This window comes from Danio rerio, chromosome 20 (assembly GCF_049306965.1).
Source record: "Danio rerio strain Tuebingen ecotype United States chromosome 20, GRCz12tu, whole genome shotgun sequence".
In the NCBI taxonomy this organism is placed as follows: Eukaryota; Metazoa; Chordata; class Actinopteri; order Cypriniformes; family Danionidae; genus Danio; species Danio rerio.
Genome location: NC_133195.1, coordinates 1910070 through 1924794, shown reverse-complemented (window position 1 = coordinate 1924794; position 14725 = coordinate 1910070). Strand labels below are relative to the sequence as shown.

At 38.2% G+C, this 14725-nt stretch overlaps 1 protein-coding gene across 7 annotated transcripts in view; it reads right to left on the bottom strand.

Moving 5' to 3' along the window:
• lama2 (laminin, alpha 2) overlaps positions 1-14725 on the bottom strand; it is a 389595-nt gene that overhangs the window by 311128 nt on the left and 63742 nt on the right. For all 7 annotated transcript variants that reach the window (XR_012395331.1, XM_073932092.1, XM_073932093.1 and 4 more), the window contains 4 exon segments: positions 13491-13670; positions 6728-6817; positions 4519-4636; positions 1459-1637 (listed from right to left, as the gene is read on the bottom strand). Coding sequence is in view for 6 of the 7 variants with exons in the window: in XM_073932092.1 (XP_073788193.1) it covers positions 1459-1637; positions 4519-4636; positions 6728-6817; positions 13491-13670 (567 nt within the window). In the remaining variant the exon portion in view is untranslated.

The window sequence follows — 14725 nt, the reverse complement described above, 5'->3', positions numbered from 1 at the left end:
CTCCATCCATTAAGGGGAAGCTGAATTTGACCAATAAATGATAAATCTTTAAAGACAGTCCTGCTGTGAGCTCTGGGTTGTCCTTTCTGTTAGCCACATCTGCTACATGAAATCAGCAACTTTTACTCTTAGGGTGGGGCTTATAGAGCAGCTCCTCCCCTTTTTAGAAACTAGCCTGTCATTTAATTCTCAGATCGAGATCCACATTTCTCCTCTGATGTAAAAATATTCAGTGTAGATTTCTGCTGGGTCTGGTACGTCATATAGTTTGCATTTACTTGTGCCTGGTGAACCTCCTGTCTTAAATGCATTTACCGGCCGTTTTATAAAGTAGACCATACTGGTAGCGGGTTGAACCCCCTTTTGCCTTCAGAGCTGCCTTAATCCTTCATGGCATAGATTCAGGGACGGATTGGGACAAAAATTCAGCCCTGGCACTATAGCCACACCCGCCCACATTACCATACGTTCTGTTTGTTTGACATTCTTGCCAGATTTTGATTATCTCCGCGTAACCTTTGATTGAGTCGGCCCCTCTCGAAACTATCACTGATTGGGCCAAATGCTTAACATTTACTATTATTACCATCATCAATGTCATCATAATATTCACATGTTGAACGAGATAAAAGCTTGCCTGCATGTAAAAACAATACATATAAAAAATAATAATAAAATAAAAAATAAAAAACTTTGCCCCTGCATAGATTCAACAAGATACTGGAAATATTCCTCAGAGATTTTGCTCCATATTGACATGATAACATCACACAGTTGCTGCAGATTTGCAACAGTACTCAGGCAGGCTGTGGCGTTGACACAATGCTCAACTGGTACTAATGGTCCGAAAATATGCCAAGAAAATATCCTCACACCATTACACCACCACCCCCAGCCTGAACCGCTGATACAAGGCAGGATGGATCCATGCTTTCATGTTGTTGATGCCAAATTCTGACCCGAGCATCTGAATGTGTCAGCAGAAATGGAGACTCAGAGCAGCAACGTTTCTCCAATCTTCTATTGTCCAGTTTTGGTGAGTCTGTGTGAATTGTAGCCTCAGTTTCCTGTTCTTAGCTGACAGGAGCGGCACCCGGTGTGCTCTTCTGCTGCTGTAGCCCATCCGCCTCAAGGTTGGTCGTGTTGTGTGTTCAGAGATGCTGTTCTGCAGAGCTCAGTTGTAACGAGTGCTTATTTAAGTCACTGTTGCCTTTCTATCTTTCCATTATTTCTATATTAGCTTCCTCTTGTTCCAAACATAGTTTTTATTAATAGATATGATGGTCAAAACAGGCAATAAATAAATAAATAAAACAAATAAATCTGTAATTTTGACTGATATGATGTATTTTTGACTATTCCTAAATATATAACTGTTCAACATAAGATCCGGGGTCACATTTATGCATTTATCTATTATTTTAAAACAGTAATATGATTATATAGGAATACACTCACCCCACTTGGTCTGTAGAAGCCGTCTATACATGATTGGCAGTTAATTCCTCCAGTGTTCTCAGAGCAGCCGAGGCAGACTCCGCCCCCCTCATATTCACCATGAATATTCAAACTCAGCTTAGCATCGGCAACCGTCTGGTTGTAATAGCATTCCTCTGATTTATTGTGACAATTACACTCTGCCAAATAAAAGAACACACAATAATGCAACAGTAGGAGAAGCAGCACCAACAGATGAGTGCTGAATAAGCAAGAGCAAGAGTTGAATGTTGACAAAACTAAATCACAGATAAAACATACAGTCGAAGACAAAATTATTAGCCCTCATGCGAAATTTGAATCTCTTTTTTTTGCAATTCTAAAGTGTGTTAAACAGAGAATTTTTTCAAACATATGCCATGATCACAGTACATTTTTATATTTTACTAGTTATTTTGCAAGACACTAGCTTAAAGTGCAATTCATAGGCATAACTACTCAAATTAACTAGGAAAGTTACCCAATGAAAAAAATAATGATTTACTGAGAGGTCTAATGCTGCGTTCACACCAGACGCAGGACGCGCGTCAAGCGCGAGTGATTTACATGTTAAGTCAATGCAAACGTACAAATAGACATCCTGCGGCGCGATACGCGCGAATGACGCGGCGCGAATGACGAGAATTGCGCAGTGCGCATGGTGCAAATGGCGTGGTGCGAATTGAGCGTTTTGCAAGTTTGACGTGCTTAATGCGCGTTTCGCTCGAATCATTCAAGTTCGAAAATCTGAACTTCAGCGGACATTCGCGCCACATTAACCAATCAGGAGCTTGCTCTTGTGGGGGCGTGATTGTGACGTATCGCCTGTTGTCGGTGTCCCAGGGGAAATCCCCCAGCAGACACCGACAAGAAGTTCATCAAACTGGGGTGGGCTCAGTCAGAAGCACCGCTGAAAACCTCCATCAGCCAGGTTCAGTTTCTGGAGGAGTCTATGAGCTTAAAGAGCTGGATGCACCTCTGAAAGGATGTAGTGGCCCTAAACGTATCGACGCTGTTTATCATCCTTCATAAAGCACATAAACACTGTTATTTTCTCTATAAAATCCATGTTAGCCCTTTAGCTATGAAGCTACAGTCACTGGGCAGACAGAAGCCCTGCCCATCAAGCGAATGAAGCGGTTGTTCTGAAGTGAATTTGACACGCGAATGAAGCGGGGTTTGACGCGCGAATAAAGCGAGTAACCTCAAATGTTCACGCGGCTATTTACGAGCGAATAGCGCGATTTATCCGCGCATTCCGCATCTGGTGTGAACACAGCATAATAACTTCGGGCTCTATTTTAACGGTCCATGAGCAAAGCGCAGGGCGCAAACGCTTTCAGGGTGTGTCAGAATCCACTTTTGCTAATATAAGGACGGAAAAATCCGCTTTGCGCCATGGCGAATGGTCTAAAAGGGTTGAGCTTTGTTGAGCTTTTTTTCTTAATGAGTTATAGGCGTATTTTCAGAGTCTCATCTCCCATCCCCTTTAAGAGCCAGTTGCGTCGCGCCATAAGCGCATTTGCTATTTACATGATTAAAGTAAGTTTAAGTGGAAAAACCGAGTATTTCACTAGCAAGAAAACAGTTAAACAGAGCATCTACAGTGCCAGAATGAGAGATAAATGGTCTACTTTCATTTTCGCTCTCGTGGATAGGGAAACCTTTACGTACAGACATCAATTAGCCTATATATAATTAATTTTGTTTGTTAAACGCAAAGATTTGTTTCTAAATTCAGTTCTAATTTCCAGCAAATGAATAAATGAACAATAATAACGTTAATTTGTAATATTTTAATCCTTTAAATTTATATCCTGTATATATTCTTATTATATCCTATAGATACCTTTAATTTTTAAATATTTTCATATGTAAAGATATTTGCGTATTGCTCTACATCTTGTGTGTATTAAGCTGTGTATGCGAGGCGCATAACTAACGCGCTCTGCGTCAGAAAATAGACCGGCTTTGTTCTGGTCTAAAGAACAGACGATCATTCATTCATTCATTTTCTTGTCGGCTTAGTCCCTTTATTAATCCGGGGTCGCCACAGCGGAATGAACCGCCAACTTATCCAGCACGTTTTTACACAGCGGATGCCCTTTCAGCCGCAACCCATCTCTGGGAAACATCCACACACACATTCACACACACTCATACACAACGGACAATTTAGCCTACCCAATTCACCTGTACCGCATGTCTTTGGACTGTGGGGGAAACCGGAGCACCCGGAGGAAACCCACGCGAAGGCAGGGAGAACATGCAAACTCCACACAGAAACGCCAACTGAGCCGAGGTTCGACCCAGCGACCTTCTTGCTGTGAGGCGACAGCAGTACCTACTGAGCCACTACGTCGCCCACAGACAATTATAGTTTCTCAAAATAGCAATGCGCCAAAACACGTCTGCTTTTTTAGAGCAGAACGCCTATGGGCACACATATGAGCGCAAATGCATTTGCTATTTAAACAGCGTGCTGCGAAACGTCAAAACGAATCTTACACCAAGCTGAAACTAGCAAATAACAATTGCGTTGCGTCTTGCGCCACATTGCGCCGGGTGTATGATAGGGCCCATAGACTTTAGCGCTTTAATAAAAATTTAATTATTTTTCTTTTCCAGACAAATTAAAGTAAATAAAACTATAATTACCCTAGTTAAGCTTTTAGACGTCACTTTAAGCTGAATACTAGTATCTTGAAAAATATCTAGTCAAATATTATTGACTGTCATCATGACAAAGATAAAATAAATCAGTTATTAGAGATGAGTTATTAAAACTATTATGATTAGAAATGTGTTGAAAAAACCTTCTTTCTATCAAACAGAAACTGGAGGAAAAATATACAGGGGGAATAATAATTCTGACTTCAGCTGTATCTCCAGTGAGCCAGGGTTGAATAAATCAGTGACTCCTGCATCAAGACAGTCATGTTTCATTCTTAAATAAGCAGTTTCAAACAAACTAAAGTCTTGATGGCATAAAACCTAAAGTGATGTTTCAAGAGCACATGCGAAACGGTGAAAATGTCTTACTTTCGCAGACGTGCCGTGTGAGGAAGGTTCCTGCCATCCAGGGCTTCTGGTTGTAAGCAGGACAGCAGCGGTCGCAGCTCTCTCCACATGTGTTGTGCTCACACTCACAGCTGAATTTCTGAAACACACACATCACACACACAGAAGGTTGTGCGTGAAAATCCCAGTAGATCAGCAGTCTCTGAAATACTCAGCCCACCCCGTCTGCCACCAACAACCATGCCATGTTCAAAGTCACTTAAATCCCCTTTCTTCCCCCATTCTGATGCTCGCTTTGAACTGCAGCAGATCTTCTTGATCAAGTCTACATGCCTGAATGCATCGAGTTGCTGCCATGTGATTGGCTGATTAGAAATATGCGTTAACAGTTGTACCTAATAAAGTGGCCGATGAGTGTACTTCCTATGGTGTTAACAAATAATCATGCTTAATTACATGCAACCAGGGACAGAATGCCAGAACTTTTTTTGCTTGTCTGCTTGGTTTCTTTTAAAAAAAATCAGTGGATCTCAGTGGAATGAATTTGAGAGTAAGAGTGGGAAACGTAACAAACAAAAGAATTGGGAAAACAACTATTAAACTATGTTTTAACCTATTTAGGCTTTAAAATGTAATTCAATTAGTCCAATTATTCATTTATTTTCCTTCAGCTTAGTCGTTTCATTCATTCAGCATATGTTTCACACAGCGGATGCCCTTCCAGCTGCAACCCAGTACTGGGAAACACCCATACACACTCATTCACACGCATACGCTACAGCCAATTTGGTTTATTCAATTTCCCTATAGCGCATGATGTGTTTGGACTGTGGGGGAAACCCACGCCAACACTGGAAGGACATGCAAACTCCACACAGAAACTACAACTGACCCAGTCGAGGCTCGAATAAGCGACCTTCTTGCTGTGAGGGAACAGTGCTAACCACTGTGCCACAGTGTCACCTGTTAGTTGGAACCATTGTTTGGTAAACAAAGTTAGAGCAGTTCTCGCATATAACACAAACACACACACACACACAGTGAATTTTAACCCTAACTATTATTACACGCAATACATAAATATTACTCGGTAGGTAAATAAATATTTACAATGTAAGAATGACACCTACAAATAAAAATTGACTATATTTGCACATAAAAAATGCTATAAAAATGACAAAAAGCATAATCAGATGAGTAAATGATTTATTAAAATGAATTTAAGAAGTATAAAAATATAAAAAATGTCTAATAATAAACAAATGAAGCATCTCACTGATACTACTGTAAAATAACTCTCTCTCTCTCTCTCTCTCACACACACACACACACACACACACACACACACATGTTTGTTTTTGTGTAAAGTGGGGACATTACATAGGTTTCCGTTCATTTTATACTGTCCAAACCGTATATTGTATTGCCCTCAACCCACCCCACCCCTAAACCCAACCATCACAGGAGACAGTGTGCAGTTTACTCTCTGATTAAGCTCATTCTGTAGGATTTATAAGCTTTTTGAGAAACGAAGACATCACCATCATATTTCACCTGCTTTTTGTAATACCTGTGAGGGAACAGTGCTAACCACTGTGCCACAGTGTCACCTGTTAGTTGGAACCATTGTTTGGTAAACAAAGTTAGAGCAGTTCTCGCATATAACACAAACACACACACACACACAGTGAATTTTAAACCTAACTATTATTACACGCATTAGATGAATATTACTCTGTAGGTAAATAAATATCTACAATGTAAGGACACCTTCAAATAAAAATGGACTATATTTGCACACTTTTGTTTTTAAAAAATGCAATGAAAATGACAAAAAAGCATAATCAGATGAGTAAATGTTTTATTAAAATAAAATTAGGCAGTATAAAAATAGAAAAAAATGCCTAATAATAAACAAATGTAGCGTCTCACTGATACTACTTTAAAATAACTCTCTCTCTCTCACACACACACACACACACACACACACACACACACACACACACACACACACACACACACACACTTTTAAATTCAGATCATATCAGGCACAAATGAAAACATTATTGAATCTTTACAACCGTCGTGAGCGCATGCTTCTTTCATAAAGGCCAAACGTGCTCGGTCTCTAATTAACAGCTTACTAACAAAGCTCAAGCAATAAACCTAATTAAAAGTGCACGCAGGAAATCAATTGAGGAAAGAGTTTCTGTAGCTGTAGATGACAAACCTTGGTGTGTGTGTTGAGAGGGCAGGCCTTCGCGTGACCGTAACAGATGCACATGCCTCCGACGGAGATATCCTTAATGGAGTAATAATACTGAAAAACAGAAGCAATGCAATCAGCTTTAGACTGAGACTCTGCGGAAAGTTACAACTGCCAGTGTTTTAGGGAAACTCCCAAAGACTTTGTCAACATTTTTAGGTATTTGGGGACACATATTGATTCCACCCAGCAGGCAACATGACGTCAGATTGACGTTGTACCCTAATGTCGCAGGACATTGCGTTTTGTTTGGAAATGAAAATCGAGTTGAGGTCAGAACCCAATGTCATACCAACGTCAGTGTCCGACGTCCAACCTAAAATCAACCAATTATCAATGTCTAATGGTGTTACAGCTTCACGTTGTGTTGACGTTACCACTATGACGTCTATCAGATGTTGGATTATGGTTGCCATACCTGATGAATAAATGTCAGTATTTGACGTCAATATGACGTTGGTTTAATGTTAGCTTGACGTTGGATTTCCAAAACAACCTAAAGTCAACCAAATATCAACGTCTAGTGATGTTATAGCTTGAGGTTGTGTGGACATTACCACTAAAACGTCTATCAGACGTTGGATTTTGGTTGTCAAACCTGTTGATATTATGTCAGTATTTGACATCAATATGACGTTGGTTTAATGTTAGCTTGACGTTGGATTTCCAAAACAACCTAAATTCAACCAAATATTAACGTCTAGTGATGTTATAGCTTGAGGTTGTGTGGACATTACCACTAAAACGTCTATCAGATGTTGGATTTTGGTTGTCATACCTGTTGATTTAATGTCAGTACTTGACATCAATATGACGTTGGTTTGATGTTAGCTTGATGTTGGATTTCCAAAACAACCTAAATTCAACCAAATATCAACGTCTAGTGATGTTATAGCTTGAGGTTGTGTGGACATTACCACTAAAACGTCTATCAGACGTTGGATTTTGGTTGTCAAACCTGTTGATTTAATGTCAGTATTTGATGTCAATATGACGTTGGTTTGATGTTAGCTTGACGTTGGATTTCCAAAACAACCTAAAGTCAACCAAATATCAACGTCTAGTGATGTTATAGCTTGAGGTTGTGTGGACATTACCACTATGACGTCTATCAGACGTTGGATTTTGGTTGCCATACCTGTTGATTTAATGTCAGTTAAAATGAAGTTGATTTAAGATGTTAGCTTGACGTTGGAGTTTGGTCACTTTCCAACACAACCTAAAATCAACCAAATATCAACATCATTTAATGTCGTTATTGGACGTCAAAATAACATTGTCCTGAAACTCTGACTAGACATTTTGGTCACCTGACGTCATGATTTTGTGTGCCTGCTATCTCTTTATTTTGATGGTCTCTTCAACACATTTTGTTGATTTTATTTTAAATTACAACTACATACCAATTAATTCTCATTAAGGTTAGGGTTAGGGTTAGTTGATATGCACTAGCAAAGTTTCTTATAGTTTGGAAAAAGTTAGAAACCTGTAACCGCTGATTTCCATAGTATTTGTTTTCAATAGTATGAGTTTTCCAACGCAATCTCACAGCAATTCGTCACTTTTTGATTTAGTGGCTAATTCGTATGAATTCAGATTATCTAATTCATACAATTTAGTACGACTTGCTCATCACCAAATGACGGTTGGGTTTAGGGGCGGGGTTGGGTGCCACGCCTCCTTTTTAAAATTGTACATTTTCGTATGACTCAACTGGTATGAATTAGCCGCTAAACTAACAAAGTGTATTTTTTTCTTACAGTTGTAAAATATGTTAGAAACCTGTAACCATTGACTTCCATAGTATTTTTATTGTATCTGCTTTTCTTATAGTTTGGAAAAAAATCTGTGACCATTGACTTTCATAATATTTGTTTTCTGTACTTTTACTACTTTTTGAAAAAGTTAAAAACCTGTAACCATTGGCTTCCATTATATTTATTTTCATAGTATTTGTTTTCTTATAGTCAGAAAAAAAACTGTAACCATTGACTTTCATAATATTTATTTTTTGTACTTTTTGAAAAATGTTACAAACCTCTAACCATTGGCTTCCATAGTGTTTGTTTTTTTATAGTTTGAAAAATATTAGAAATAATAACAATTGGCTTCCATAGTATTTGTTTTTCTTATAGTATTTGTAAGAAATGTGTAACTATTAACTTCCATATTATTTGTTTTTTTCTTCTTTTTGAAAAAAAAGAAAGCTGTAACCAATGACTTCCATAGTATTTTTCCTACTTTTTGAAAAATATGAGAAACCTGTAACTATTAACATGAATAGTATTTGTTTTTTCTACTTTTTGAAAGATCTTAGTTGAATTGTACTTGCAAAGTTTCCTATAGTTTAAAAAATGTTAAAAACCTGTAACCATTGATTTCCACAGTATTTGTTTTGGTAGTATTTGTTCTCTTATAGTTTGAAAAATGTTGTATACCAGTAACTGTTGACTTGTATAGTATTTGTTTTTCCTACTTTTTGAAAAAAGTTAGAATCCTGTAACCGCTTCCATAGCATTTGTTTTTCATAGTATTTGTGTTCCAACACAATCTAACGGCAATTCGTAACTTTTTGATTTAGTGGCTAATTCGTATGATGTAATTTATACAATTTAGTTCGATTTGCTCATCACCCAATGACAGTCGGGTTTAGGGGCGGGGTTGGGTGCCACGCCTCCTATTTAAAATCGTACTTTTTCATACAAATTAGCCACTAAACTAACAAAGCGTAAAATACTTACATTTCCTTAAGAGATCAGGCTGATGTTTTCTTGTAGTACTTTTTTTTTCTCATAGTATTTTTTCTTAGAGTTTTGAAATATGTTAGAAACCTGTAACCATTGACTTCCATTGTATTTGTTTTTTGTACTTTTTGAAAAATGTTACAAACCTGTAACCATTGGCTTCCATTTGTTTTTGTTTTTTCGTAGTATTTGTTTTTTTCTACTTTTTGAAAGATCTTAGTTAAAATGTGCTTGCAAAGTTTCTGACAGTATAAAAAAAATGTTGGAAACCTGTAACCATTGACTTCCACAGTATTTGGTTTTGATAGTATTTGTTCTCTTATAGCTTGAAAAATGTTGTATACATATAAACATTGACTTGTATATTATTTGTTTTTCCTCTTTTTTTTTTTTTTTTTTAAATGTTGTAAACCTGTAACCATTGACTAAAATATTAAGAAAAACTAATATGATGGAAGTCAATGGTTACATATTTACAACATTTTTTAAAGAAACTTTGCGGGTGCATGTCAACTAACCCCAACCCTAATGAGAAACAGTTGGCATAGTTATTATAACATAATATGAAATTAACAAAATGTTTTCAACAATAAAAAAAGAAACTCAAATGGGCCTGTGACAAGTGAAGTGAAGTAAAATGTCCCCTTAAGTCATTTTTTTTAAATTATAACACAGACTACAACTGAAAAATGGGGGGTTTCATCACAACCCTTTAATATTTCAGCTCAAGTGCAGCGAGCAGACTCAAAACAGCACGCTTTTACAGAAGAATGACACAATGGCCTTTAAATTAGCCTCACATAATCAAACATGGCTTAAACCTCTCACACTGCAGAATGACTCTTTGAACGAAACACTTTGGGTACATTTATCCAAATTGCTCAATGCACACGAGAAACGTAATCCCGCACTTCATAACGCTGCTCTTGTTTGATGGAAACGGGTCAATCAGCGAGTTAATGATTTTGTAGGAGGCGGTGGGCGGGTGGAGGCGTGTGATATGCCGTCTATGAGGGACCGAGCGGCCCGATTTGTTAATTACTGTGCGATTTTTAATTAAAACCCATCTGTCTGAGGAGAAGAGGCTGGCAGTGGATGAGGCAGCATACACACACACTCACAAATGGCACTGGTCACTTCATGTGTGTTTATTCTGATCAGATAGCTATCCAATCGTTAAACCGACAGGTGTAAATGCCTTCCGACTTGCATTTGAGATTGATATAAATTTGATGCCTGCAACCACTTTAGGAGGGGTTTCTGGGATGCATTAGAAATGAAACCAGACAGGTCTAAATGCATCTGGTTGCAAGATTCTAACTACTGAAATCATGACACTAAATTATTAAATTAATATCAGATGGTGGCATTAAGAAGGTCTCCGTATACAAACAAAATGCAATATTTCTCTATTATTATTCTCCGTAATGGAAATTGATAGTACTTTGTTTGTTTACAAAGGCATGATGTGTTGTTTTTGGGAGAGTAAGATATACATAGATTAATGTAAGCCCTTTACGGGTTTAAAGGATGGTTTTTGACTGTTTGTCTCCATCTAGTGTCTGAATAATGCACAGGTTAGTGTATACTCCATCAGCTGTTTTAGTTTCTGTTGTGTTTTTGTCTGTTTGTCTCCATCTTGTGTCTGAATATTGCGCAGGTTAGTGTATACTCCATCAGCTGTTTTAGTTTCTGTTGTGTTTTTGACTGTTTGTCTCCATCTAGTGTCTGAATAATGCACAGGTTAGTGTATACTCCATCAGCTGTTTTAGTGTCTGTTGTGTTTTTTTCTGTTTGTCTCCATCTTGTGTCTGAATAATGTGCAGGTTAGTGTATACTCCATCAGCTGTTTTAGTTTCTGTTGTGTTTTTGACTGTTTGTCTCCATCTAGTGTCTGAATAATGCACAGGTTAGTGTATACTCCATCAGCTGTTTTAGTTTCTGTTGTGTTTTTGACTGTTTGTCTCCATCTAGTGTCTGAATAATCCGCAGGTTAGTGTATACTCCATCAGCTGTTTTAGTTTCTGTTGTGTTTTTGACTGCTTGTCTCCATCTAGTGTCTAAATAATGTGCAGGTTAGTGTATACTCCATCAGCTGTTTTCATTTCTGTTGTGTTTTTGACTGTTTGTCTCCATCTAGTGTCTGAATAATGTGCAGGTTAGTGTATACTCCATCAGCTGTTTTAGTTTTTGTTGTGTTTTTGACTGCTTGTCTCCATCTAGTGTCTGAATAATGTGCAGGTTAGTGTATACTCCATCAGCTGTTTTCGTTTTTGTTGTGTTTTTGACTGTTTGTCTCCATCTTGTGTCTGAATAATGTGCAGGTTAGTGTATACTCCATCAGCTGTTTTAGTTTCTGTTGTGTTTTTGACTGTTTGTCTCCATCTTGTGTCTGAATAATGTGCAGGTTAGTGTATACTCCATCAGCTGTTTTAGTTTCTGTTGTGTTTTTGACTGTTTGTCTCCATCTAGTGTCTGAATAATGCACAGGTTAGTGTATACTCCATCAGCTGTTTTAGTTTCTGTTGTGTTTTTGACTGTTTGTCTCCATCTAGTGTCTGAATAATCCGCAGGTTAGTGTATACTCCATCAGCTGTTTTAGTTTCTGTTGTGTTTTTGACTGCTTGTCTCCATCTAGTGTCTGAATAATGTGCAGGTTAGTGTATACTCCATCAGCTGTTTTAGTTTCTGTTGTGTTTTTGACTGCTTGTCTCCATCTAGTGTCTGAATAATGTGCAGGTTAGTGTATACTCCATCAGCTGTATTAGTTTCTGTTGTGTTTTTGACTGTTTGTCTCCATCTAGTGTCTGAATAATGTGCAGGTTAGTGTATACTCCATCAGCTGTTTTAGTTTTTGTTGTGTTTTTGACTGCTTGTCTCCATCTAGTGTCTGAATAATGTGCAGGTTAGTGTATACTCCATCAGCTGTTTTCGTTTTTGTTGTGTTTTTGACTGTTTGTCTCCATCTAGTGTCTGAATAATGTGCAGGTTAGTGTATACTCCATCAGCTGTTTTAGTTTCTGTTGTGTTTTTGACTGTTTGTCTCCATCTAGTGTCTGAATAATGCGCAGGTTAGTGTATACTCCATCAGCTGTTTTAGTTTCTGTTGTGTTTTTGACTGTTTGTCTCCATCTAGTGTCTGAATAATGCGCAGGTTAGTGTATACTCCATCAGCTGTTTTAGTTTCTGTTGTGTTTTTGACTGTTTGTCTCCATCTAGTGTCTGAATAATATGCAGGTTAGTGTATACTCCATCAGCTGTATTAGTTTCTGTTGTGTTTTTGACTGTTTGTCTCCATCTAGTGTCTGAATAATGCGCAGGTTAGTGTATACTCCATCAGCTGTTTTAGTTTCTGTTGTGTTTTTGACTGTTTGTCTCCATCTAGTGTCTGAATAATGCGCAGGTTAGTGTATACTCCATCAGCTGTTTTCGTTTCTGTTGTGTTTTTGACTGTTTGTCTCCATCTAGTGTCTGAATAATGTGCAGGTTAGTGTATACTCCATCAGCTGTTTTCGTTTCTGTTGTGTTTTTGTCTGTTTGTCTCCATCTTGTGTCTGAATAATGCGCAGGTTAGTGTATACTCCATCAGCTGTTTTAGTGTCTGTCAGCTTTGTGTTTTTGACTGTTTGGCGCCATCTTGTGTCTAATTGTTATGTTTTGTGGTAAGTAGCCATCTAATAAGCAGGTTAAAGTGTATCCAGGATGGTTGTAATCGGAGAATAAACCCTTCAGTCTTATACAGCAGTGCTGTGCTTCATGTCAGGCTGCTGGTAAACCTGTCAGGCTTTAATATGTGAAAACAACCTCCTGGATGTACTCTATCTCTTACAAATAGTACTGGATTTGAAGATCACATTTATATCTGTCCATTTATGTGGCCAAATAAGAATATAACTGTTTTTAAAAATCACATAGCTACTAGATCAGAAAAGAAATGCATGAACAGCATTTCAGGCCCTGTGGGTGTGCGATATTCAGCTCACCCTTCTGGTGACAATGGGGTCGATGTCCCGTGGGTCGTGCAGGGCGAGGGTCATGAGGTCGGCATTTAATGTACGGATTCTCTGGAACTGCAGACGGATGAAGCGTGCGGAGGTGAAGTTCAAGAGTGTTGGCGAGGGATCGTCTGCACTGGGACGTCCGTTTATCAGGGATGTGTGGATCTGAAAGACAACCAGGAGAGATCAGGTTATCTGTGAGTCGTTGAATTATTCACTCAACTGCAGCGAAGTATTACAGCTCTCATTAAATTAACAAAGATGTTAGTATCAGTATTGGTAGTTTTTAGGATATCTATAAGCTAGTGTGAACCAAAAACAGTTACAAAATTCACATTTAGAAGATATAACATGGATATAAACATGTAAAGTTTGCAGTTTGTCACTTTCGCCTAAATGAATCAGCGGTTTTATTCACGTCACCTCATACGTCAGTTTCTCATCAAATCTTCTGACCAATCAAATGCTCTCTAGTATCTGATATGCCCCACCCCCTTTCAAGACGCTTCTCATTTGATGCGCTTGAGCTCAACCGCTTTTACTCGTATGTGTACATGCATGTGTGTGCATCCGTGTGTGGATGTGGGTGTGTGTGCAGCAATGGTAGGTCTTTCTTGGGTTAACGATGTGTACTAATTAGTGCTGTGTGAGATTGTGCTGTCTGCATTTAAAGGAGAGACATTTGAGTCCAGGCTTGATCTCTCCACCCACCTCCCTCATTAGTAAACTACACACACACATACACACACACACAGTTTGGTACAGTGCTATGATCTGACAGCTGTAAATCTGATTTCACACACACACACACACACACATCAGAATTGCTGCAGTAGGAGAACTTGCATCTCATTCATCATCAGTGTGTGGGTGTTCATGTCAGCCTGTTATTAGTTGGGGAAGTTAGCAGCTGGATTAATGCAAACACGCAGAATTCTACATGTGTTTGGTTTGTATGTAAATTTGATCTGATATCTGTGTGAAGAGAAAGAGAGAGAGAGAGAGAGAGAGAGAGAGTTTACACTGTAAAATTATCTAGTTTCCGTATTTTGTGATTTACCAGTGTAAGGATGGCTAAATCTCTCCAGAATATCAGACCCTGAGAACTGTTAATGAATTTCATGAGATGCAATAAAACAAAAAACTTTCTGATCTGAGAAGGAGATCAGGAAACCGGCTGTTCAACTGTTCTATTCAAATCAACCTGAGACAGTTGACAA